Genomic DNA, 24,894 nt, shown 5'->3' with positions numbered 1-24,894 from the left:
TGGGGTGTGGAAGAGGGAGGGAACTAATGGACTGCTTTAAAGCCAGTGGTCATGGGTTTCTGCTTGAGGCAGAGAGGAATGAAAAGCTTTTGCAGGTTTTATAAGAATGCGGAACAGGGTTTGAGGAAACTGATCTGGGGAGCAGACTGAAATATGGACTGGAGAGGGAAGAGGTTGGAGACAGGGAGACCAGTGAGGAGGATGGTATAGGACCTGAGGCAGGATATGACAGGCCGTGGACCAGGGTAGAAGCCATCTGGATTGAGGGAAAGGGGGAGGTATAGGAATATCATTGGGTATTAAAAAACAATGTAAATCCTACTTTCTATGATATGTAAGTGCTTATCAAGTGCTGGGTTAGTGAATTAGGTTGAACACAGCCCCTGTCCTGCATGGAGCTCACAGTCTAAGTAGGCGGGAGAACAGGAGAACTGAGGCACAGAGAAGTTAAGTGATGTGCCCAGGGTTACACAGCAAGCATTTGGAAGAGTCAGGATTAGAACCCAGGTCCTCTTGACTCCTGGACCTTGTGCGCTTTCCACTAGACCACACTGCTCCTTATGGAATTCCTTCATTTTGTTAAAAATTTTCAGTATATAACTGGAAACCCTGATTAAGAAAACACACATCCTTTTTTTGACTAAAATAGTTCAGATGCTCACTTGGTGTAATCATCATCATCATCAATCGTATTTATTGAGCGCTTACTATGTGCAGAGCACTGTACTAAGCACTTGGGAAGTACAAATTGGCAACAATTTGTACTTAACACTTTGGTGTAATCAAATTCATTAGGCTAACTTGATCCAGTTAACAAACATTTGGTCAAAAAAGTGCAAGAAGTTGGTCATAATTGTGTCATTGGACTATTTTTGTTAGAAGTTGAACTTGAATAGTATGATGTATTGATGGCGTGTCAGATTACTTGCCAGGAGGTGTGTCTGAACTCAATTTCTCCAATTATCTATGAGATTCCTTTAAATGTCTTATTTAGATCTTAATCTCCACGAGGACAGGGACTGTCAACCTGTTCTGTTGTACTCTCCCAAGATCTTAGGTCAGTGCTCACACACAGTAGTTGCTCAATTAAATTGCACTGACCAATTTTTCTATCTCCCATTAAATTATGTCTGAAAAGTCCTTTGAAAGTCTCATGAAATAGCAGGTTTTAAACCGTTCAGACCTTGTCACCCAGTTCTGCCAGAAAGTATGTTTTCATTATGTTATGGTTAGAAGATAGTAAGAAAGTTAGAAAGCATTCACCCAACAACACAGATCTTTGGAAACGATAACTGTGATGGAAGAAACAGGTTTGTGTGCCCACTCATTGTTTCAGGCATTGTGAATACTCTGAATTTTGCAAGAACCCAGCTCCTGCACCATGGCTTAGAACTGGGTGTGATTAGTTGGTAGTTGGATATTGCAAAAACAAACTTGGTTTTGGTAATGCTAAGTATTAGTTGTCGGATGGGATCAGTGAGTGAGGAAATTCTGGAAATGCCAAGGAAAGCGGGTGTCCGGCCTTTTCTTTGATGACTTCCCTCGCAGTTGCCTGCTTCAGCTCTGTTATCTTCTGATTTCCTTTTTCCGTCGACAGTTCTTGTTAGACTCTAGACGCCCCCCTCACAATCTCGAGTGGTGGGATCAAATCTAATTACTTCAAAATCATCGCTTTCCATCGGAGCGTGTCGGGGTAGTGCTGAGTGAAGCGGGTGCGGTAGAGCTCTACTGTCCTGGGCATACCCCCTTTTCTTACTGAAGGCTAAAATCCAGGCTTTTCCCTACAACCTTGAAGTTTGCACTTTTCTAACTTAGCCACATTAATGGTTTTTTTCCTACCTGAAATGTTGAACACCCTGGTATTCTCAGGGTAGGAATTATGATAACAGTACCACTAGCTCTCTTCCCCTTTTGATGACAGTAAACAATTAAACAAATACTATTACTATTTTGTGCCAGCACTGAATAAGCACTACCGTAGCTACACCATAAGTCAATTAGACAGAATTCCCAACCCACATAGGGCTCAGTCTTCCTATTCCCCCAAATTTTATATACCCAAACTTTGATATTTTTACTTTTCACTTGGTGTCAACATAATCTCAGTTGCTGAATCACATAGCTCACAGCATCTAAATCTTCAGGCAACTTCATGAACTTGGAGCTCTTTTTTGGGAGGGGCCGTGGAGGAGGAAGGAAGAAACTGGCCTTGTATTGCTAAAATATCAAATAAGTAGCTTTGGTGCGTGAATATTTGACCTGTAGACCATAACATCACAGCCACAGGTGTTTTGTTTGTATTTAATAGAAAATAAAGCCTAGATTTTTGAATAAGAACCATTCAGATCCTTCATAAAGATTGAATCATAGTGGAAATTGGAGCAACTGTTACGATAAGCTTTGCTGGTTTTAGAGTTTTAGTGGTGATTCTTACACTGCCTTTTTCATTTAGAATCTACATCAGGAGATAAATCTGTATCCCATTCTTGCACAACTCCTTCCACATCCTCCGCCTCTGGATTGAACCCAACTTCGGCACCTCCTTCGTCTGCTTCAGCAGTTCCTGTTTCACCTGTTCCACAGTCACCAATACCCCCTTTACTTCAGGACCCAAATCTTCTTCGACAGCTGCTTCCTGCTCTGCAAGCCACTCTGCAGCTTAATAATTCTAATGTGGATATCTCCAAAATTAATGAAGGTAAGTGCAATAAACAAAAAACTTGAGAAACAGAAGGCACTTACCTCTTCCTCTTTTCTTCCCTTTAAGATGCTTGCATGTGTTGTGTGCGTGTGCTCACACACATACATGCCCACACTTCCCTCCTGCCACCCCCAGTACTTAGCTCTTATATTGCAATAATCCATCGTATACATTTTATAATGTAAAATCTCATATTGGCTCTGTTGTCTAAAGTCATTTATTCATTCACTCAGTTGTATTTGAGTGCTTACTGTGTGCAGAGCATTGTACTAAGCTCTTAAGTCAGTGTAGTTTGTGTTTTCCTAGTGCTTTTTAGCTCAGTTCTGTATTTCAAGATATAGCACCTCTAAAAAGAAGCACTAAAGCATCCAAACTCCATTTGGTAACATCAAGAATATGTATGTTGAGGCACTAGGGAATTTGGTAGAGGAACTAGACTGCCTAGACTGCCTGAAATCCCTTATTTCCCATTGAAACAATAGTTCAGAAATACTAGGTGAGTTATTAGAGGGGACTGTTGGGAGTGTACTCTTCTTTTCTCCTATTCCATTGCATATGAATGAGAATTTTTTCAAGAAGTAATAAATTACAAGGTTAAAAAATAGCAAGTAATTTGGCATTTTCATGTATCTTTATGAAGTGAAAACATTTTCGTGAAAAGCTTAGTGATTGAAGTTGCGTGTATGTTCTGGTGTTAATTGTGTTGTTTTTAATGGTGTGTGTTAGTGCTTACTAGCTGTTAGGCCCTCTACTAAGCACTGGAATAGATGCAGATTAATTAAGCTGGTTACAGTGCATTATGACATAGAGCTCAGTCTTAATCCCCATTTTACACATGAGGTAACTGAGGCACAGATAATTTAATTGATTTGTCAATGGTCACACAGTAGTGAAGTGACAGAGCTGGGTTTAGAATCCAGGTCCTCCTGACTCCTAAGGCCGGTGCTCAGAAAATTCAGGGTCTTTTGGCTAAATTACACAAGTTTTAAATTTTAATTAGTAAATTGCCTCTGAAGAAATAGCTTTGAGCAAGGGTATTGGGAGAATATTATATACAGCTTTACTTTTATAAGCACTTAGTACAATGCTTTAAATGCTTACTATAGTGCTTTGCACACAGTAAGCGCTTAGTAAATATGATTAGTAATAATTGCCTGGCACATAGAAAAAAAATGCTCTGCATTATTTACATAGATGTACTGCAGTGTGGCCTATTGAAAAAATAATTGTGGCAATTAGCGCTTACTCTGTGCCAAGCGCTGTAGTAGGCACTGGGATAGTTACCAAATCAGGTCCACATGGGGCTCACAGTCTAAGTAGGAGAGAAAACAGGTACTGAATCCCCATTTTGCAAATGAGGGAACTGAGACACAGAGAAGTTAAGTGACTTGCTCAAGGTCACACAGTGAGCAGTTGGCAGAGCTGGGATTAGAACCCAGGTCCTCTGACTCCCAAGGCCCGTGCTCTTTCCACTAGGCCAGAGGAAACTGAGGAAGCAGAGGACACTGCTCCTCTGGCCTAGTGGAAGTGTGACCTAATGGCTAAAGCCCAGGTCTGGGACTCAGAAGGTCATGGATTCCAATCCCTACTCCGCCATATGCCTGCTGTATGACCTTGGGCAAGTCACTCCACTTCTCTGGGCCTCAGTTCCCTCATTTGCCAAATGGGGTTAGGGACTGGGTCAACCCGATTTCCTTGTATCCACCCTGGTGCTTGGTACAGTGCTTGGCACATAGTAAGTGCTTAATAAATACTATTTAAAAAGAAAAGGCATGGGCCTGGGAACCAGAGGTCCTGGGTTCTAATCCAGCTCTGCTACTATTCATTCAATCAATCAATGTCGTATTTATTGAGTGCTTACTGTGTGCAGAGCACTGTACTGAGCGCTTGGGAAGTACAAGATGGCAACATATAGAGACAGTCCCTACCCAACAGTGGGCTCACAGTCTAAAAGGGGGAGACAGAGAACAAAACCAAACATACTAACAAAATAAAATAAATAGAATAGATATGTACAAGTAAAATAAATAGAGTAATAAATATGTACAGACATATATACATCATAATCATCATCAATCGTATTTATTGAGCGCTTACTATGTGCAGAGCACTGTACTAAGCGCTTGGGAAGTACAAATTGGCAACATATAGAGACAGTCCCTACCCAACAGTGGGCTCACAGTCTATACATATATATAGGTGCTGTGGGGAAGGGAAGGAGGTAAGATGGGGGGGATGGAGAGGGGCGAGGGGGAGAGGAAGGAAGGGGCTCAGTCTGGGAAGGCCTCCTGGAGGAGGTGAGCTCTCAGTAGGGCGTTGAAGGGAGGAAGAGAGCTAGCTTGGCGGATGGGCAGAGGGAGGGATTCATTCAATCGTATTTATTGAGCGCTTACTGTGTGCAGAGCACTGTACTAGTTGGCAACGTATAGAGACGGTCCCTACCCAACAGCGGGCTCACAGTCTAGAAGCCTACTAGGTGACCTTGGGCAAGACACCTAACTTCTCTGAGCCTCAGTTTTCTCATCTGTAAAATGAGGGTTTAGTACCTAGTCCCCCTCATACAGACTGTGAGCCCCATGTGGGATAGGAACTTTGTCCAACCTAATTCCCTTATATCTATCCCAGTGCTTAGAACAGTGCTTGAAATCCACAGTAAGCACTCAACAAATTCCATTATCGTTAATTTAAGAATAGAAAAATGTTTATTGGAGTCAAAAGTTTGTAGTAATTGCTCTCAACCAAAAATTCAGTAGGTGGATCCTTTCTGCTGACCGAATAGCAAATGGTTGTGTCATTCAGTAGTTGATGCATGTCAGCCTCCCTCTTTTCCTGCCCATTCCCACTGGAGCCTGCCAGGAGCAGCAGAACACGTTACATCCTTTCCCAGTCACAAGTCCTGGGCTGAGGCTACCATAAGTGACTGTGAAGCTGATTAAACTCATTTTTTAGCAACCAATTATTTTAATCACAAATATTGATCATAAAAAATGGGCTGGGTATTTCAATAGTGAATGAAGGGGAATACTTGAAAAGGGTACAGTGGGAACACTATAAGACAGGGCAGAGACAAAGAACTTCCAGGTGTTAAAGGGCTTCTGTGATTTCTATAGGCTTCCTGATGTCCATACTACAAGAACTTAATAATGGCCTCACCAGTTCTGTGTAAAATGGCTTTTTTGTTCTGATGATATTTTCACTTAAATCCAAGAAATACATGTAGGGATTCTGTTTTTAGTTCTTACAGCAGCCGTGACCCAAGCTTCACTGCAGTCTATACTCCATAAGATTCTCACTGCTGGACCATCTGCTTTCAATATCACTTCTCTGCTTTCTCAGGCTGCCCAGCTTTCTACGCAAGGTATTTCAGTTCTTACTGTTATGAAATTGAATGTTGTTATATTCTAAAGTTAGTATTTTTATTTACTGTCCAGACAAGTTGTCAGCGATAGCCTGGTTTCAAGTTAAATCTGGTGTTTTACATTTAGTGAATATTGCTGTTGAGAAACCAGTGAATATGGAAATTCAGATTTTTGAGCAGTGTCACCTAGAATGGAAAAATATGAAGATAAATAACTTGTCTGTTTTTATATAGCCCAGCCATCGAACCAGTCTCCAATGTCTTTAACATCCGATGCCTCATCTCCAAGGTCATATGTGTCCCCAAGGATAAGCACGCCTCAGACTAACCCAGTCCCTATTAAACCTTTGATAAATACAACTTCTGTATCACAGCCAAAGGTATGTTGATTTAAGTTTTCATAAAAGTTTATGTTCCCTGGACATAGAGTTCATATCCCTTTTAATGCACTCTCCCAAGTGCAATTCAGTGCTTTTTGCAGAATAGAAGTAGCAGTAATGGTATTTGAGGGACTATAGAAAAATGCACCATACTAAGCTCTTGGAAGTACAACAGAAGAAGCAAAGATGTCTTGACTAAAGGGAGCCTATCCTCTGAAGGATAGGCTCATCACTGTTGACAGCACTACCATCCTTCCTGTCTCACAAGCCTGCAACCTTGGTGTCATCCTCGACTCCGCTCTCTCGTTCACCCCTCACATCCAATCTGTCACCAAAATCTGCCGGTCTCATCTCCGCAACATCGCCAAGATCCGTCCTTTCCTCTCCATCCAAACCGCTACCATGCCGGTTCAGTCTCTCATCCTATCCCGACTGGATTACTGCATCAGCCTCCTCTCTGATCTCCCATCCTCCAGTCTCTCCCCACTTCATGCTGCTGCCCAGATCATCTTTGTGCAGAAACGCTCTGGGCGTGCTCCTCCCCTCCTCAAAAATATCCAGTGGCTACCAGTCAACCTACATACGCATCAGGAAAAAACTCCTCACTCTCGGCTTCAAGGCTGTACATCACCTCGCCCCCTCCTACCTCACCTCCCTTCTTTCCTTCCACAGCCCAGCCTGCACCCTCTGCTCCTCTGCCGCTAGCCTCTTCACTGTGCCTCGTTCTCGCCTATCCCGCCGTCGACCCCCAGCCCATGTCCTCCCCCTGGCCTGGAATGCCCTCCCTCCGCACATCCGCCAAGCTAGCTCTCTTCTTCCCTTCAGAGCCCTACTGAGAGCTCACCTCCTCCAGGAGGCCTTCCCAGACTGAGCCCCCTCCTTCCTCTCCCCCTCCCCCCTGCCCTACCTCTTTCACCTCCCCACAGCACCTGTATATATATTTGTACAGATTTATTACTCTATTTTACTTGTACATATTTACTGTTCTATTTATTTTATTTTGTTAATATGTTTTGTTGTCTGTCTCCCCCTTCTAGACTGTGAGCCCGCTGTTGGGTAGGGACCGTCCCTATATGTCGCCAACTTGTACTTCCCAAGTGCTTAGTACAGTGCTCTGCACACAGTAAGCACTCAATAAATACGACTGAATGAATGAATGGTTAGCCAGGATGGGCATGTTGGAAGAGATGGGCTTTGAAGGTGGGGAAAACTGAGTTCTGGTGGTTTTGGAGGAGACAGAGGAATCATTTCACTTCCTAGGAGCATGTGCAAAAGGGATCAGGTGGACAGGATGAGCAGTGTGAACCCTGGAGGTGGGCTTGGGAGGGGTGAAGAGTTCAAGCAGGGGAATCATCATCATCATCATCAATCGTATTTATTGAGTGCTTACTGTGTGCAGAGCACTGTACTAAGTGCTTGGGAAGTACAAGTTGGCAACATATAGAGACAGTCCCTACCCAACAGTGGGCTCACAGTCTAAAAGGGGGAATAACATGAGAAGAATTGCTAAGTAAAATAGAGTGAGCTGATGGTAATCCTTGAAGCCAGTGATAAAGGGTCTTTGATGTGGAGCCAGACAGGTAACTATTGGAGGATTTTGAGGCCAGTGGAGTAGTAGTCAGAGTGCTGTTTGTTAGATGATCTGGGCAGTAGCGTGGCATATGAATAAAGTAGAGAAGAGCAGGGCAGCAGTGGATCATCAAGGAAGCTAATATGGTAGTCCAGTTGTGATAAGTGTTTGCACCAAAGTAACGATTGTCTCGGGATGGAGCGGTAGACTTCAATCAATGAAATGTTTTAGGGGAATAACAGATTTGAGCTATAGATTAGAAGAGAGAACAGATCGACAGTGAGGATTGATGATTGTGGGCTTCAGTCACGTTGGAGATGGTGAAGTTGATAGGGGATGTTGAGAGGAGGGTAGATGAGGTCAGTTTTGAATATGGTGAGTTTGCAAGTGCTAGCGGGCCATCCAAGCGAAGTTGATCTGAAGGCAAGAAGAGATGGTGGGATTGGATATCAAGAAATTGGTTGGGGCTGATGAGAGAGATTTGGAAGTCATTTGCATAGAGATGACAGTTGAAACTTTAAAAGGTCATAGTGGGAGAAGGAAGTGAGTAGCTCGGACTGTGGCCTACAAATCCCTCACAGCTTTTTCTGGAGTACAGGTGCATCCTTAATTTTGCCAGCATTCTTCCAAATTGGAACTTGGTTAATATTTAGTAAGATTTAGAAAGGAATGGCCATCGTCAGCTCCCTTAAAGAGCTTGAACTCCAAGCATAGTGGCACTGATATATGACCTCAAACGAGGAGGGGGTTTTTTTGTTTGTTTTGGGGTCCTTTTTTTTTTTTTTTCATATAAAGCACTTACTAGGTACCAGACACTGTATTAAGCCCAGGGTAGAGATCAGCTAATCAGGTTAGACATAGTCCATGACCCATGTGGGGCTTACAGTCTTAATGCCCATCTTACAGATGAGGTAACTGAGGCACAGAAAAGTTAAGTGATTATTCCTAGGTCACACAGCAGACAAGTAGCAAAGCCAGGAATAGAACCCAGGTCCTTCGGACTTCCACGCCTGTGCTCTGTCCACCAGGCCGTGCTGCTCACGCTGGGAGTTCCCCCCCACCATTTTACAGAAGGGGAGGGATACTATTGTCATTTGTGTCAATTTTAAAAAACTAAAATGGTGGCATGAAAGTGAATTGACATCTAATTTCTCTGCATTCAGTAATTATGAACTTAAAATTCTTGGGACCAAAGAAGGAAATCGTCACTTAGTGGTTTTTATTGCTTTCATTTGTCCAGAATTATTTGCTTACTTTTATTGTATCAGGGAAGTGTATTGAGTTCAGTCAGAGTTGCTTGTAAGTGCACATGAATGCATGTTTTCCCCCCCACGATGTTTATGTAAGAGTCTGTGTCTACAATTAGTGAAACTGGAAAGAGAAATCCTACTGATATTTATAAATTATAGGTAATAGCTGATCATTTTACACGAGTTTTGGAGAAGAATCTTGACAGAAACTTCGGTTGTCATGATGATCCCCGTCATCTTTTCCCTTTAAAACTAAGTTGTTTCTGGACTTTGGAATTACAGGTTAGTACTCCTGGTGTTAAGCAAGGACCAGTTTCACAGTCGGCCTCTCAGCAGCCAGTAACCGCAGACAAACAACAAGGGCATGAACCTGCCTCTCCTCGGAGTCTTCAGCGAGCAAGGTATGTGGTGGTAATTATGGTACTGGTTTAAGTGTTTACTGTGTGCCAAGCACTGGGGTAGATACAAGTTAGGTTGGACAGAGTCCCTGTCCCACATAGTGCTCACACTCTTAATCCCCATTTTATGGATGAGGTAATTTAGGCCCACAGAAGGGAAGTGCCTTGCCCAAGGTCACATAGTTGACGTGTGGCAGAGCCAGGATTAGAACACATGACCTTCTAACTCCCAGGCCTGTGCTCTATCCACTAAGCCACGCTGCTTAGGTAAGCAGCAAACCATACCCAATGAAGTAGTTGAAGAAATTCAGGTACATTGAGTAAAAAGTTAGTACTTAGTACTTATTTTTTTAAGTACTAAGTCTCTTAACCTGGTTTTATGATTTATATAACCAGTATATGTTTGTACGTATTTATTACTCTATATTTTACTTGTACATATCTATTCTATTTATTTCATTTTGTTAATATGTTTTGTTTTGTTCTCTGTCTCCCCCTTCTAGACTGTGAGCCCACTGTTGAGTAGGGACCGTCTCTATATGTTGCCAACTTGGACTTCCCAAGCGCTTAGTACAGTGCTCTGCACACAGTAAGCGCTCAATAAATACGATTGAATGAATGAATTAGTTGTGTCTGTGAAGCCTGCCATTAGGGGAAAATATTTTGATAATAAATTTGAGACCACATTTTCGTTTGAAGAACTCACTTAGGAGGCCAAGAAGCTCTGAACATGTATCACATAGACTCTCTGTTTTTCTCTTCCAGTAGTCAGAGAAGTCCATCACCTGGCCCAAATCATACGACTAGTAGCAGTACATCAAACACAACAGCTGTACCACAGAATTCATCTGCCCGACCTACATGTTCATTAACGCCTACATTAGCAGCACATTTCAATGAAAATCTTATAAAGCATGTTCAAGGATGGCCAGCAGATCATGCAGAAAAGCAGGTATGTATGTGAAAGCTGTTGACTTTTTGGCTTATTGGCAAGTCATTTTTTCTACAAAAAGAATCCTGGTATTGTGGAATAGTTTGTGTTCATCTTTCATGCAATGTGTTTTCAGAGCCTATTAGTTATTGTACCCCAGATCCTCCCCCTTTTAGGTTAGAAAAGAAACCCAGAGTAGTAAAGAGACTTTTCTCATAGGTCACAGATTGAGATTTATAACTTTATCCATCACTGCATGTACAGGATCAGTTCTTGGAGTGAATGCTGTTCGGGTCGAGTCCAAACTATCTAGGTGATGTGTCCTGCTGGCATTACTTTACTTCTGAGTTTTCCAATGCATTGGAGTGAATTGATTTTGCTGTTTCCTAACTTTTTTTTTTTTTTTAAACCCCTGGGCCCCCTTCTGCCTGCAGTACAATTTTATGTAAGGCTTTGATTCTTCATCCCCAGTAAAACCTAAAACCTACAGTGTCACCTATTGAGTGAAATTTTTTGGCCCCAGCAGTTGTAATAAAATCCTCATTAGCCAGGGCAGCATTTTAATGATTTCAGTTCTTGTAGGATGGCGTCCCAATCCCTGCTTATTCCCAATGAATTGGCATAAATTCTTATTGAGGGAAAAGAGGGTGGTGGTATGAAAAAAGCAAAGAGGGAACTTTCAAAGGGCTTAGCGAACAAATGTCAGATTCTGAAGAAAAGAAGAAACTGAGGAATTTGAACTGTCAAGCAAGTTCTTCCAAGGATGAAGGCAAGAAAATTAAATGGAAAGACAAGTCCAAATATAGCAAGAAGCTGCAATATTATCATCTTCTTAGCATTCAGAGACGGAAGAGTAAGACATTGGCTATCCCTCTTGAAGATTTTTTTACTTTTTGATTAGCATAAAAATAAAGTAGGAAAGATACTCTTAGAAAATGTGTGGAGAAATTGTGGATGAGACTGAGATGCCATATATTCACAGAAGTGCATGCTTTCCTCACACTGCTTAGTGTGGTGAGGTCTGCCCAGCATGGACAAAAACAGGATCAATGGCATTTGCTTTTACTTTTTCAAACTGGTTTACTCTGCTTGATGTTACTACCCAAGAAACACCGAGAAAAACATTTATACTTGTTAGAGTGCTCAGTGATCTTTTTTTTCACCGAACTTTGAAAACAAGTACATCTTTCTTTCTAAGCTGAGCGACTCTCCACTTAAAGGAAAGGGATTTTTTGCCTTTTTCACCCTGAGCTGAAGAAATTTAGGATAAAGATTTATATATATATACATATATATATATTTTTTTACTTTTGTTGATTGCAAGCACTTTTATATTTGAAGTTTAAAACCTGCATGAAGGTTGGACCAGATGGATTATATGCAACAGGAACTAAATCTGAAGAAACTGTTCAGTGACAAAATGTGCTAATAAAAGGAAACCGTTGTGACCATAGGCAAGTGTTTTTCTTGCAAAATCCCTTTCTGGATTAAAAGTTGACTTTAATTGGGACTATATACAAAATAAAAAAATTCTACTCAAGTTCCTCCACGCACGTTTCATTTTACTGAAGACCTCACCAATGTATCTTAAGTTCCAGTAGAAAAAAAAATATTTGCCGTTCCAGCACATATCACAGCACTAAAATGAATGTCAGGAGTGGACATCTCTGAAGCCTGGTCTCATTAACATATACAGCGCTACAAAAGAAGTCATTGATACATGTGACTACCATTTGTGTTGCTTACAACATGGGTAGAACAACAGAGGTGGCCATTAGCTATTTATTTTCCCTGTATAAACATCACCAGTATCCCTGCACTAGTTGTGTACACTCCAAATGTCCTGGATACAAAGATGGCAAGATAAAACTTTTTTGTAAAGCCTTTCCGCAGAATTAGTTGAGAAGCACCAAATGTCCTGAGGTTTGTAGTTGGTATAAATCCAAAAGATCTCAGGAAACGCATTTGCCTTCATCAGGGAATTGCCAAAGAGCATCCACGTCCATCACTCAAAGAACAGCCACGCCCATCACACAGAGGAAAATGCCAAGCGTGCTCACGGAATAAGGACAGCAAGCAGTCAGCAAGATGTGACAAATGCAAGGCCTTTATTTGCAAGGTACCCATGACTGCCAATGTGCAAGACTGTGGAGACAGTGGAAGCGAGTGGAAAAATTTAACCAGAAATAATATTCAGCATTGGAACCTTTGGGAAATTATCTAGTGTTTTAAAAAAGGAACAAGACTGTAATTTCAGAATGAGGAACTTTTTAATGGATTTAATTAGAGTACACTCTCGCCCAAAATGATCAGGACCGACATTCCTTTCATTAATGGCTTTTTTAATATCTGAGGGTTGAGGGGTGCCTAGACCCCATTTCTGATCCAGGAAGGACAACTCTGGGCCCTACCTAAGGGTCAGAAACAGCACCCAGTTGCCTCTCCTTTCCCTGAAGCCCTTGTCTCCAGTGGGACGAGGGTCATTTTCAACTTCTCCACCTTCCACCGTGTTCAGAGTCCTAAGCTGCAGGAAAAGAAGGGTACTGTAAACTCCTTTTAGGGCTGAAAGATTTTTTGGATATCTGAAATATCAAGTATCTAATATGTAAATGTGTGATAATTTACTGTTTCGTTTTTCCTAAATCTTCGAAGGGGGGAAAAAGGAAATTCCAGTAGTCTGTTGGCAAAATGGAACTAATTGTTACATCTTGCTACAAAAAAATATGCTCCTGGAATCCTTTCAGTACATTATCATGTGGTTGTTTTGCACTGATTTGTAATAGTGCAAGATTCATAAAGATCTTGCCTACTGGAATTCGACTTAATTGGGCTGGGGAATTTTTTCAACCTTAGCTTCATAATATTTCTCATCATCCCTGTTTCTCTAGCTCTTCTATTACCTTTTTAGCAAATTGTCTCTGAGTGGTAATACATTTTGAGGTAGTGAGGCCATCCCTCCCTTAAATTTAGAAGCCTGTTATTCCAGTTTTACTTTCTTGGGATCTTTTGGTAGGAAGAAAAATACATGCAAATCTTTCTGCTGTTAGAAATTTGCCTTTTGTCCTCAGTTTTTTATGGTGACAATAGCTATACAGATTTCTACGAATCTGCCTAATTGCTTTAGTAAAAGTCTTTCAAATGGTTTGTCAGAATTTCAATTAGCAGTCAGGCACGGAGATTTATTTTTGAGTGGTCTAAACCTTTTGGAAGAGCAAAATTGAACTTGAACTAACAACATATCAGCCTTGATTATGGGAACACAGATCGGGGCAAATCCATATTATAGAATGCTTTTTTTGCCTGTATAATTGTCACAGGAAAAAATGTAATGAAAGAAAAGTAAACAAGTTTATCTCCTAAGTCAGGTTGAAATTGAATTGGGCTGAAAGCTTTGGATAATAATGATAGTATTTGTTAAGCGCTTAGTACAGTGCCTGGCACATAGTTAAGCGCTGATGGTAACTGTGAATCCAACCAGTTGACCAAAAAACCCTATGGAGGTTTTGTGTGGGGGCAGGGATGGTTATTTTGTTTAATTCTTTTAAGTCTTGTGTCTTCACCCTTGTGGGAAGGGTTAAAAAAAATTCCACAGGTCTACAGATCAATGTGGGGGCCCTACCACCCTTTCCTAGCATTTTCTTAACACTAAGATAAAACAAATCAAAAAGTGTATATGCCAAATGTGGTCCAACTCAGGAACTGAAGAGCCATAAACTAAAGTCTCTATGTCCATCAGCTGCGGATGAAAAGAGTGAGCAGGTGTTGTGGGAGGGGATGGGTGACAAGTGACTTAAAGTAGACGTTTCATCGGGTGCTTGGAGCGGTGGGAAGCAGCAGCGAGCAAGAAAAAACAACAGGGACTGGAATGGGGCCTGGAGCTGCAGCCCACTGCTTCCCACCAGCACCAGGATGAAATAATCAGTAATAAATCAGGGTGCCAAACTTTTCACCCAAACCATCCAGCTGGAGGAAAGCTGGTTATAGTTTTCAAATAATCCATATGCCATCCCCGCCATATGTCTGTAGCCAAGTTCACTTACTCTTCCTCCACAACAGAAAATAAAACATCCCACTGGGGATGCAGGCACATGATGTTTGTCTTCTTTCAAAGAAACTTGATTTGGTCTTTGTTTACTTAGGAATTGAAGGGATGCATTTAAGAGGCCTGTAGGATTGTGCAGAAACACTTTGACTTTCCCCCCCCCCCCCCCCACCTGGGATTGAGGCAAGAGAGCAGCTTTATTTGTCTCATCCCCAAGATCTTGCACATTTGACTGAGGCTCTCTAGCTACCGATAAAATGCTGGATCATCCCTGCACTCTGGAATTGTGAGATTATAAGGGAGTATTTATTTGAGCTCCCGCAGCCCCAGGATACCTTGGAAATCTCCCCAGTGACCTGACTCCCAGTGCTGCAGGATCTATTGTCTTTTGGGGCACTGCATTACCTCCCAGGGGGGTCTGCTTGCACCAAAAATAATGAAATCATGTCCCATGGCTGGGTTCCCTTCTGTTGATCTTGATGTGTTTTTTACCGTCTTGGAGAGACCTAGATAAAAATTACAAAATGGAAAATAATTTTCCCTTAAGGATTGAGCACCTGCTGGGTGCCATTTGTTGGTCTGAATGCCTGGGAAAATGCAATAGAGGCAGAAGACGTGTCTATAGCCCGTAAGGAGCTTACAGTCGTGTATTTACTAAGTCTACTTTTTTTTATATCTCTTTAGTTGCACTTTATCCCATTCCTTATATATGACAAATTCTAAAGAATTCTACTTCCTGAAGATTATAATAAATGGCTTTCCGGTTTTAGAGTAACACCAACTTGACTATTGCAGGCATCAAGATTACGAGAGGAAGCTCACAATATGGGGAGTGTTCACATGTCAGAAATTTGTACCGAATTAAAAAATTTAAGATCCTTAGTTCGAGTATGTGAAATTCAAGCAACTTTGCGGGAGCAGAGGTAAGAGAGTTCTTTTGCACTTCCTTCTGAAACACTCTTCAACCTAATCATTTACATGCTCTGCACAGAGTGAGCACTCAATAAATATGACTGAATGAATTTAAGTGTTTATAAGGTGAGGAGTGTGTGCTAAGGATTGGAAAGACTACGTGGAATATAGTTCCTGGCAAAAACGAAGCTTCGTAATCTGTCAGTGGAGAGGAGTGAGGCAGAGATCAGTGCTTACAGTCGGGAGAATGGATGAAACAGGCCAATTTTAACAGCCAAAAGGGTGCAGTACTTTATTGTATAATCTTCCAGCACCGTCATAAGCAAAGTGTCCAGGATGGAAAAACTGCCCCACTTTTCTTCAGTGTTCTAAAAGACTGGGGAGTCTGGCTTGTTGGGTAGGGACTGTCTCTATGTGTTGCCAACTTGTACTTCCCAAGCGCTTAGTACAGTGCTTTGCACACAGTAAGCGCTCAATAAATATGATTGATTGATTGATTGCCCACTTTGGTGCTGTGCTGGGTCTTATTGCAACTGGGTTTGGGGGTTGGGGGCAGCTCTGGGAAAGCTAGGGCAAGTTTCTTTTTCTCTCCTCCTTCCTTCTGGGTGCAAGTCTTCCACTTGGTGATGGTTTAGACTGTTTAGATGGTTTAGTCTTTCAGACTGTGAGCCCACTGTTGGGTAGGGACTGTCTCTATATGTTGCCAACTTGTACTTCCCAAGCGCTTGGTACAGTGCTCTGCACACAGTAAGCGCTCAATAAATACGATTGATTGATGGGTTATTTTGAATGCGTGGAAGGCATGTGGCAACTTGCCCTTACCTAACTCGCGGGAGAGAGCCGGATAGGCCCCAATATAGCGGTTGAATGGTAGTGCTGGGTCTCATGCTGTTGTTCAATCAATCATATTTATTGAGCGCTTACTGTGTGCTGAGCACTGTACTAAGCACTTGGGAAGTACAAGTCGGCCACACATAGAGACAGTCCCTACCCAACAGCGGGCTCACAGTCTAGAACCTCACCCTGCTGCAGGAGAGGTCAGAATGGGGCTCCAGTTCTTTTTAATGGTATCGGTTAAGCACTTACGTGCCAGGCAGCATTCCAAGCAGTGGGATAAAAGATAATCAGGTTGGACACAGTCCATATCCCACAGGTAACTGTCCTCCCCCTCCCCACCCCCCCCACCTTACCTCCTTCCCCTCCCCACAGCACCTGTATATATGTTTGTACATATTTATTACTCTGTTTTACTTGTACATATTTACTATTCTATTTATTTTATTTTGTTAATATGTTTTGTTTTGTTGTCTGTCCCCCCCCTTCTAGACTTTGAGCCCGCTGTTGGGTAGGGACCGTCTCTATATGTTGCCAACTTGTCCTTCCCGAGCGCTTAGTACAGTGCTCTGCACACAGTAAGCGCTCAATAAATACGATTGAATGAATGAATGGGGACCCTGGAGTCCTGATATTAAAGGAAATCTAGGCCATGTGGTGCTCATTCAAATTATTTGTGAAATTTTAAACAATGCCTTTCAGTGGATATAATTGCATTGCTCAGCGCTTAGAACAGTGCTTTGCACATAGTAAGCACTTTATTAATGCCATTATTATTATTATTATTATTTGTTATTTGTCATCTTGTAAGCAAAGGTTGTCATTTTATAATTGCTTGAATAATTTGTTTCAGGTTGAGGAATTTGCTTTCTGTTCGGTTGCATGCCTTCTACCGCTGCCCGTATCTGAAATTTCACAAACCTTTTCACTCTCCAGCGGGCTTTCTTGCCAAGGAAATCAGGGGTCAAGGGAAAGCCGTAAAAGCCCCAGCTTGGGGTTGGAACAGGATGTTCTAGTCTGTGAGCCCGCTGTTGGGTAGGGACTGTCTCTATATGTTGCCAACTTGTACTTGCCAAGCGCTTAGTACAGTGCTCTGCACACAGTAAGCGCTCAATTAGTATGATTGAATGAATGTTCACATTAAGGTTACAGGCAAGCAAAACTAAGTCCTTCATTCATTAAAGGCTACCTGAAACCTGTGGTTTAATGAACTTTATTTAGTTTCGCCTAAACAATTGCTGGGTGGTAGAGGAAATGATTCTGAAAAGTAACACGTAAGCATTTGGGCTTCTTTGGGGAGGGAATGTTGTAGTGCTACATACAAGTTAAAGAGCCTAGAGGGGAATAGGATTCTTGGCTAACACGTGGAAATTCTCCTTTCAGAATGTCCAAATATTATAGCCTGGCAACAATAATAATTTCCTAGCAGCAATTCTTTGGATAAATTAGTTGATGTACTGAGTAAACTGACACAAATCGTGGTGCTTTACATTATTGATGGTATTTGAGCACTCTACTGGATGCTTCCCTCTGTGACCGATTCAAAGATTCATCTAGCTGAGGAACGGAAGACAGGGAGAAGCCTGACTGGAATTTGCACTAAAACAAGAAGCGTAGAGTAAGCTTTGTCTTCTGTCAAAACATTTACTTTTTGACATTTATAGTCTTGTTTACCTACTCCAAGAGAGTTCAGAAATCAGCTTATTGGTCACTCAGAGGGCCTTAGTTTTTGTTAGCCAGGCATATGCTTCAGCTTTTAGGAACTCTTATTCGTCATTCATGGCCCTGGGAGGCATATTTAATGTATCTACCCCTGTTTGGTAGTACCCTGCCAAATAAATTAATATTTAATAAACATAAGTTTGGGTTTGGGTTAATCTTTGAATATGAAGCATTGATCATTATAACTCTATATTGTTTCCAAGGGAAAAAATTTAAAGTGCTTAAAGTGCTTGGGTGATTAAAACAACTTTCAATACGTTAATGTCTTGATTTCACTCTTGTGAAGTTTTTGTTAATGTTTTTAGAAGTCAATTTGCTGAAACTGTCATGGTAATAGATCCCTAATTTTGTCTTTCAGGATACTGTTTTTGAGACAACAAATTAAAGAACTTGAAAAGCTAAAGAATCAGAATTCCTTCATGGTGTGAAGATGTGAATAATTGCACATGGTGGTTTGGAGTACCGTACAGGAACTGTAAACCTGGTTGCCTGGTCTTAACATTTTTGAGCTGCATTTGAGTAGACTTTGGACCGTTAAGCTGGGCAAGGAAATGACAAGGGGAAGGGGACATGAAAGTCAAATTCAGGGGACAGATACAAGATTGATTTGTAAAACCCCTGACATGTAGATTTCTTGTAGATGTAATCTTCACGTTGTAAATATGTTTTGTAGAGTGAAGCCATGGGAAGCCATGTGTATCAGAGCTTAGACATCCAAAACTAATCAATGCTGAGGTGGCTAAGTACCTAGCCTTTTACATGTAAACCTGTCTGCAAAATTAGCTTTCCTTTTTTTTTTTATTTTTTATTTTGGGGGTTAATTTATCATTCAAAAATCTTGCATTTCCAAAAGTTCAGTTCAAGCGCCAGGCGATCTGTGTCTAAGGCTGCAACAATTTGAAACAGTTTAGGCAGTGTTCAAAAAAAAAAAAACCCATGAAACAACTGTTTCCACACTTGCACCCAATCAAGAGCAGTGCTTTTCCATTTCAGTTTTTTCAGAGAAATGTTTTTCATTTTCTGTGTTCCATTTCCCTCTGAAATCCTACAACTGATTTTATCCGTTTTTTTAATGCTTCTAATTTTCTCCTTAAGGCACTGTTGCTATGGCACTTTTTCTATAATCTTTTCATTCCTGTGTACAGTAGCTTAAAATTGCAGTGATTGAGCATAACCCACTTGTTTGTATAAATTATTGAAATGTATTTCCATTTGCACCCTGTAAGAATGGACTTAAAGTACTGCTGGGCATGTGTGCTGAAAGTACATTGATGGCTCAAATATAAGGAAATAGCCCAATGAACATGGTTGTGGGAGGGGAAAGAGGAAAAAAGCTAGTCAGATGTGAACTGTATCTGTTGTAATAAACATGTTAAAACAAACACCAAAAAAACTGGTTACTTTTTCATTTCCTTCGGTCAGTGCATATTAAAATTCGGACTACTTGGGGATTCTTTATCAAAACTATTCTTGTTGAACATTTTGTACTTAAAATTCCTCAGTGGAGGTTTAGTTTAAAGCTTGTAGACAAGATGGTGTATAAACTATTTAATGAATAATGAAATTCAACAAGAATGATTGACACCTCCCCAGTGGTTGACCTATGTTGAACCCTGGTCTTGCTCTTATGGCATTTCATTTCGAAGGATGTTTGTGTTGTAGCTAACTGTTCAAGTCTGGTGCTGACTGCTGTTCTTAGCCATCACAAAACGCTAAATTTGTGTAATTGGAGCATTCCACTGTTAACCTGGAAATGGTGGAAAAGCTCGGCTTTGTATATTGTTTCCTAAAGTATATTAAAAATAAAAACAGAAACTATTGCTACTACAAAATCAACTTGGCTTTTTTTTCCTTTGCTAAAAATCTCCCATAGTCTTCACATGGCATTAGCATGACACTGCCAGAAATGTATAAATCCCAATGGTTTTTGTATGTGGGTAAAAAAAAAAAAATCTTTTATTTCAAAATCTTGCCTTGAAATAACTTTTCTCCTTAGATTTCTTCTGTTGAGGCATACACTCATGTGCTTTCACAACTGCCAGCACCAAGGGCTTATTTTACTATGTTCGCCGTTGATGTAATGAAATTACATAATGGGATACTGACAATACCAGAGTTGCTTATTTTTCGTACTTTACCAAGCATCTCTGAGAGGTTAAAATTCAGTCTTTTGACTCATGCAAACTATAAAATGTAAAGTAAATGGATGTCCACTAAAATGCAGCCAAGGTCCTAGTGTAACAGGAATAAAAGCTTGTACTGCATCTCTGGAGGATCCTTTGCCATTTGAGCACAAAGTAACTTTTATACTTGGTGCTGATTTTTTCTCCCCCCCACCCCCACCCCCCATAAGTTAAAGTTCAGAATGTAATGGAAAAAAATGTGAATATCTTTATGTAATGTTAGTGCTTGTGAGACTGGTAACATTTGCTAAATTTGGAAGTAGTACATGCAAATGTAACATTGAAAAGCTGTATTTTAGACCTGTAATAACTTACTGTTCCAGCACTGTGCCTTTCCTGGAAAGAAGTAGGCAATGAATTGTGATGTAAGCAAATGGTCTCAAAATTGGATGACAATTTCACCTGTGAAATGAAACCTCTTTTAATCTTTGATCTTTCCTTATAAAAAAAAAACAGTATTTATGCAGATATCCCAAATTCATTCTGTTTGCAGGAAATTATTTAATTTACAAGGACATCTCGTGTCGAATTTTGAAATAGCCCTACATCTTAAATTAAAATGATTAACTTTTGATTTTTTTTGTGGCATTTCACTTTGAATCCTCAGTTCTGTATTTTAATGTTTTTATTACTAGTAAAGACATGGGGATCCATCAAGCCTCCTTTTTGAAGTAGCCGGGAACTACCTGACTGCTGGTAAAAGCCGCAGTATCTTAAAGTTGTCCTGTAGCCAGGTGGTATGCTGCACTCTTGTAGTTGCCACCGTGTATTTATTCCCTTTATTTGGGAATGAGTGGTCTGGCCTAGCTGAATGGTCAGGGCTTCATCTTACTTTGGAGGGCACCGTGACTGTCACTGATAACATGCTAACAAAACTGGCACCAATGAGACCTTGAAATTAGTTTTATAATGGCACTTAAAGCATGGTACATCTAAACGCCTTTTTAAAATGTCATGGCATGGGTTTAACAAAGTGAATTTTTCTAGTGACTATTCTTTCATTGACAAACTCCTCCCCCATTTTTCTGTAAGCGATCTAGCATTTTCTTTTCAGGCAAACATCTAATTTTTAGTTGAAAAGCTTTAGACTAGACGCCAAATTAATCCTATAGTTTGTAAGATTAACCCACCTAGTTGACATGATTCAAGCCAGGGCCTGAGAACTATATAATACAGTATATGCCAAGCTACAATTGCAAAGCTCTTTCCCAGCACATTTTGCTTTTAAGATAGGATGGTGTCATTTTTCTAAGTTCTGCTTGACTGTAAATCTAATATTTGTTCCTCATAGAAAATTTATAGCTTGTGACCACCTGTGAAATTCAGCTGTTTCAAAATTCTGCCTCTAAAACTTGGACTACACCTTGGGGTGGGGGGAGGAGGGTAAAGATCTATAAAGAATTTGGGGTTGGCCCTTTTTTTTATATAAAAATCAGTTTCTTGTTCTGCCTCTAGATGTACCCCTAATGTAAAGGAACTATTTCTAGGGGTGAGAAGTACTTCACTCTGCATACCAGAACAACGATAATACAGGATTTAAAGCTACTGTTTTTAGACGTGGGGTTTGAATATGCTGATTTATTTTCAATTACCTGTAAATATGGCTATATTCTTGTATCTGTACTGGAGTGTACAAAAATTACACTAAAATAATAAATATGTTTTGACTATATTGTGCAATTATTTCAGACACTTTCACTGTATTGAACCTTTCTTAGAGTTCCAAGTGTAGAAACTACCAAGTGACCAAGTACTAGCTGCTGTAATTCAGCCTTCACTCCCACAAATCTTATTGGGTTTGCAGAGCTTTCATTGGTACTTCCCCTACTTTTTTTTCAGATTGTCAGGAGAACGTGACCTTCCGCTGTTTCAGAAATTATTTTGGTGGTGTGGGTGGTTTCTCCCGTTTTTATTGAAATAGTTACCAGCTTGAATGTTTTCAGATTTCAGACCTCGTAGTTCTGTGATTCTTACTTGACCTGGTTGTGTTCCTGCCCACTCAAGCTCTAAAACTCAGGATGAGGACAGTGATGATTGTAGAATTTAAGTGCTTACTATGTGCTAAGCACTTGGGTGATCACCAGGCTGGACACTTCTCTGTCCTACATGGGGCTCACTGTCTAAGTGGCTGGGATAATAGACACTTCACTTGGGTTAATGTCAATTCACTATTTGGTACGTTCCTTCTACCCAGGGTGTTTTCTGCTTCGTAGCCGTTTGAGTTATCCTGTATTTTGACCCTTCAGGCTGATGTTTTTATTGTTTATGGTGGAAAAAAGTTAGGGGAGCCGTAGATAATCTGATAATCTTAGTTACCCGCCCTTACTGACTACTTTGCAGTGTTCACAAGCTCTTTGGGAGTCTGGCTTCTAGGATTCCGAAGGTTTTTCTATTGGCTGATTGTCTTTAAGACGCCAAGTCTAGGAGGAGAAATCTTAGGATTCCACAGCTTAGGTTTCCAATATAAAGTCCCTCTAAATGAAGTGGTAATGCAACAGGAATTTATTTTCCTCTCCTTTCTTAAACACCTTTTCAATCTATTCTGGGCAAGGGGGGTGTCTGACTACTGATGAAAGGCTTTTAAAAAATCCTTTGCATCCTTTAACAGCCTGGAGAAAGGCTGGTAACCATGATGCTGCTTTGGGGGATTGTCTAGGATGAAAATACTAGCTTTAGTGGGGGGAGCCTTAAAGAGTGGAAATGATAGTAAATGGGGACAACTGCTTCTCACTACTAGGGATATTGCACTATGTGGTGAGGAGTGAGAGGAAGAGAGATATGATCGTGTAAGCAAGTCTTAAGTTCTTGCAGTTGAGATGCCTGATGGCGAAGATCACTTCAGTGATCACGAAAAATGATAGTGTTGAGGGATGAGGTGGTTAGGGGGATTTGCAAAAGGTAGGAGAAAAGAATGAATTTTGCAGATTCCATGAGTAGCTCTAGTCATTCAAGAAGAGTATGCACCTTGGATTTATGCAAGGGAAGGAAGAAGGGCCTGGGAAATGCAGATTCCGGACCATTTCAAGAGGGGAGTTTTTGAATGAGCCAGATTCTACCATGCACATCTGCCCCTGGGACATAGCAGTGGTGGAGTCAGTGCCTGCCCTTACTGCCTTCAACTCTGCTTTAGTTGGTGTTCTACTGTGTGAATCTGCGTCTATGTGCACTTCTGGTTTTGGGTGTAGGCAGCTGCATGTCTGTTCCTTCTTTATCCCCAGATCTAGTTGGCTTCATGTATGAACTGAGTTTAGCCATACCTTCCTGCTGAATCTGATGCTCCGTCTCCTGAAATCTGGAGTGAGTAGGGATCCGTGCCACCCTAATTTCTTCTTTAGAGAAGCAGCGTGGCTCAGTGGAAAGAGCACGGGCTTTGGAGTCAGAGGTCACGGGTTCAAATTCTGGCTCCACCAATCGTCAGGTGTGTGACTTTGGGCAAGTCACTCAACTTCTCTGGGCCTCAGTTACCTCATCTGTAAAATGGGGGTGAAGACTGAGCCCCCCCGTGGGACAACCTGATTACCTTGTAACCTCCCCAGTGCTTTGCACATAGTAAGTGCTTAATAAATGCCATCATTATTTATTTATTACTCATTATAATTATTATATATAATTATATTAATACATTATAGTCTATATGTAATTATACTTTATTATAATAAAGTAGTACTTCACTTACTAGTGAAGAATTCAGTACTTTAGTGCTTTAATTTAGAATTTTTATTTAGAATTAGTACTTTAGTAGTTTATTTAGAATATTTATTTATTTATTTAGAATTTAGTACTTTAGAACGTACTTATTTAGAATTTAGCACTTCTTTTTCACTTAAGTACTTGGGTATCCACCCTGCAGTAGCCCTTGTGTCTACATTAAACTCAGTTGCTGCCCCCTTATTTGTGACTTAGTTTAGGGTCTCCCCTGCAAGATTACAAAATCCCTGAAGGCTGCAATCAGGTCTGTTAACGCTCAGGAACTGTTCAAAATGCTGAAGAGTACTGCACAGTGCTGCCAGAGTAAGGGCTTAATAAATATTAATTGATGAAACGTATTTTGTGCAGCACAATGTACTAAGCGCTTAGGAAAGTTCAATTGAATCCTTGTCCTCAAGGAGCAGGTCAACCTCTTCCCAACTGCGAGGGCTGTTGAGAACATGCTTAAGTGCTAAGGAAGCTGCTGGATGGTAGCGCTTAGTACAGTGCTCTGCACGCAGTAAGCGCTCAATAAATACGATTGATTGGGAGGGGAGAGCTGGAGGACCCTAATTGCATTCTGTTTGCTTCAGAAAGGAATGATTAAACTATTGGAGGTGTTTAAGGTGAGGGAGGGGTGTGCAGAATGATTTGGAAGAACAATCCAGCCTGCAGTGGGATGTGTTTGAGTGGCTAGAGACAGGGAGGCTGGCGAGGAGGCTAGTAAAGTAATCTAGCCCACATATGACGTGCGAAGCCGCGGCGTCCTGAGCGTTCCCAGTTTAAACGGTCAGGCCTTCCCTGCCCGACCCCCGAATCCTCCTTCGCTCCCTCATTTTGCTTTGGGACACGCGGCTCTTTTTTTCTTTTGCTGTAATCGCGATACTGCAATAATTGCGAACGAGAAGCAGCGTGGCCTAGTGGAT

At 41.0% G+C, this 24,894-nt stretch overlaps 1 protein-coding gene across 6 annotated transcripts in view; it reads left to right on the top strand.

The window, feature by feature from the left end:
* WAC (WW domain containing adaptor with coiled-coil) overlaps nt 1–21,940 on the top strand; it is a 71,026-nt gene extending 49,086 nt beyond the window's left edge. For 3 of the 6 annotated variants that reach the window (XM_038755867.1, XM_038755862.1, XM_038755864.1), the window contains 8 exons: nt 2,453–2,698; nt 5,937–6,059; nt 6,294–6,439; nt 9,542–9,660; nt 10,423–10,609; nt 12,567–12,707; nt 15,426–15,553; nt 18,457–21,940. In XM_038755867.1, coding sequence (XP_038611795.1) covers nt 2,453–2,698; nt 5,937–6,059; nt 6,294–6,439; nt 9,542–9,660; nt 10,423–10,609; nt 12,567–12,707; nt 15,426–15,553; nt 18,457–18,526 — 1,160 coding nt within the window. In that variant the 3' untranslated portion in view covers nt 18,527–21,940. The remainder of the gene's footprint in view (nt 1–2,452; nt 2,699–5,936; nt 6,060–6,293; nt 6,440–9,541; nt 9,661–10,422; nt 10,610–12,566; nt 12,708–15,425; nt 15,554–18,456) is intronic. The other 3 variants (XM_038755865.1, XM_038755866.1, XM_038755863.1) reach the window with 2 other exon arrangements.
* The last annotated feature ends 2,954 nt before the right edge of the window (nt 21,941–24,894 follow it).

The sequence above is a fragment of the Tachyglossus aculeatus genome, chromosome 13, assembly GCF_015852505.1.
Source record: "Tachyglossus aculeatus isolate mTacAcu1 chromosome 13, mTacAcu1.pri, whole genome shotgun sequence".
Lineage (NCBI taxonomy): Eukaryota > Metazoa > Chordata > Mammalia > Monotremata > Tachyglossidae > Tachyglossus > Tachyglossus aculeatus.
Note: the sequence above shows the minus strand (reverse complement) of the source record. Positions and strands in the feature narration are given on the sequence as shown.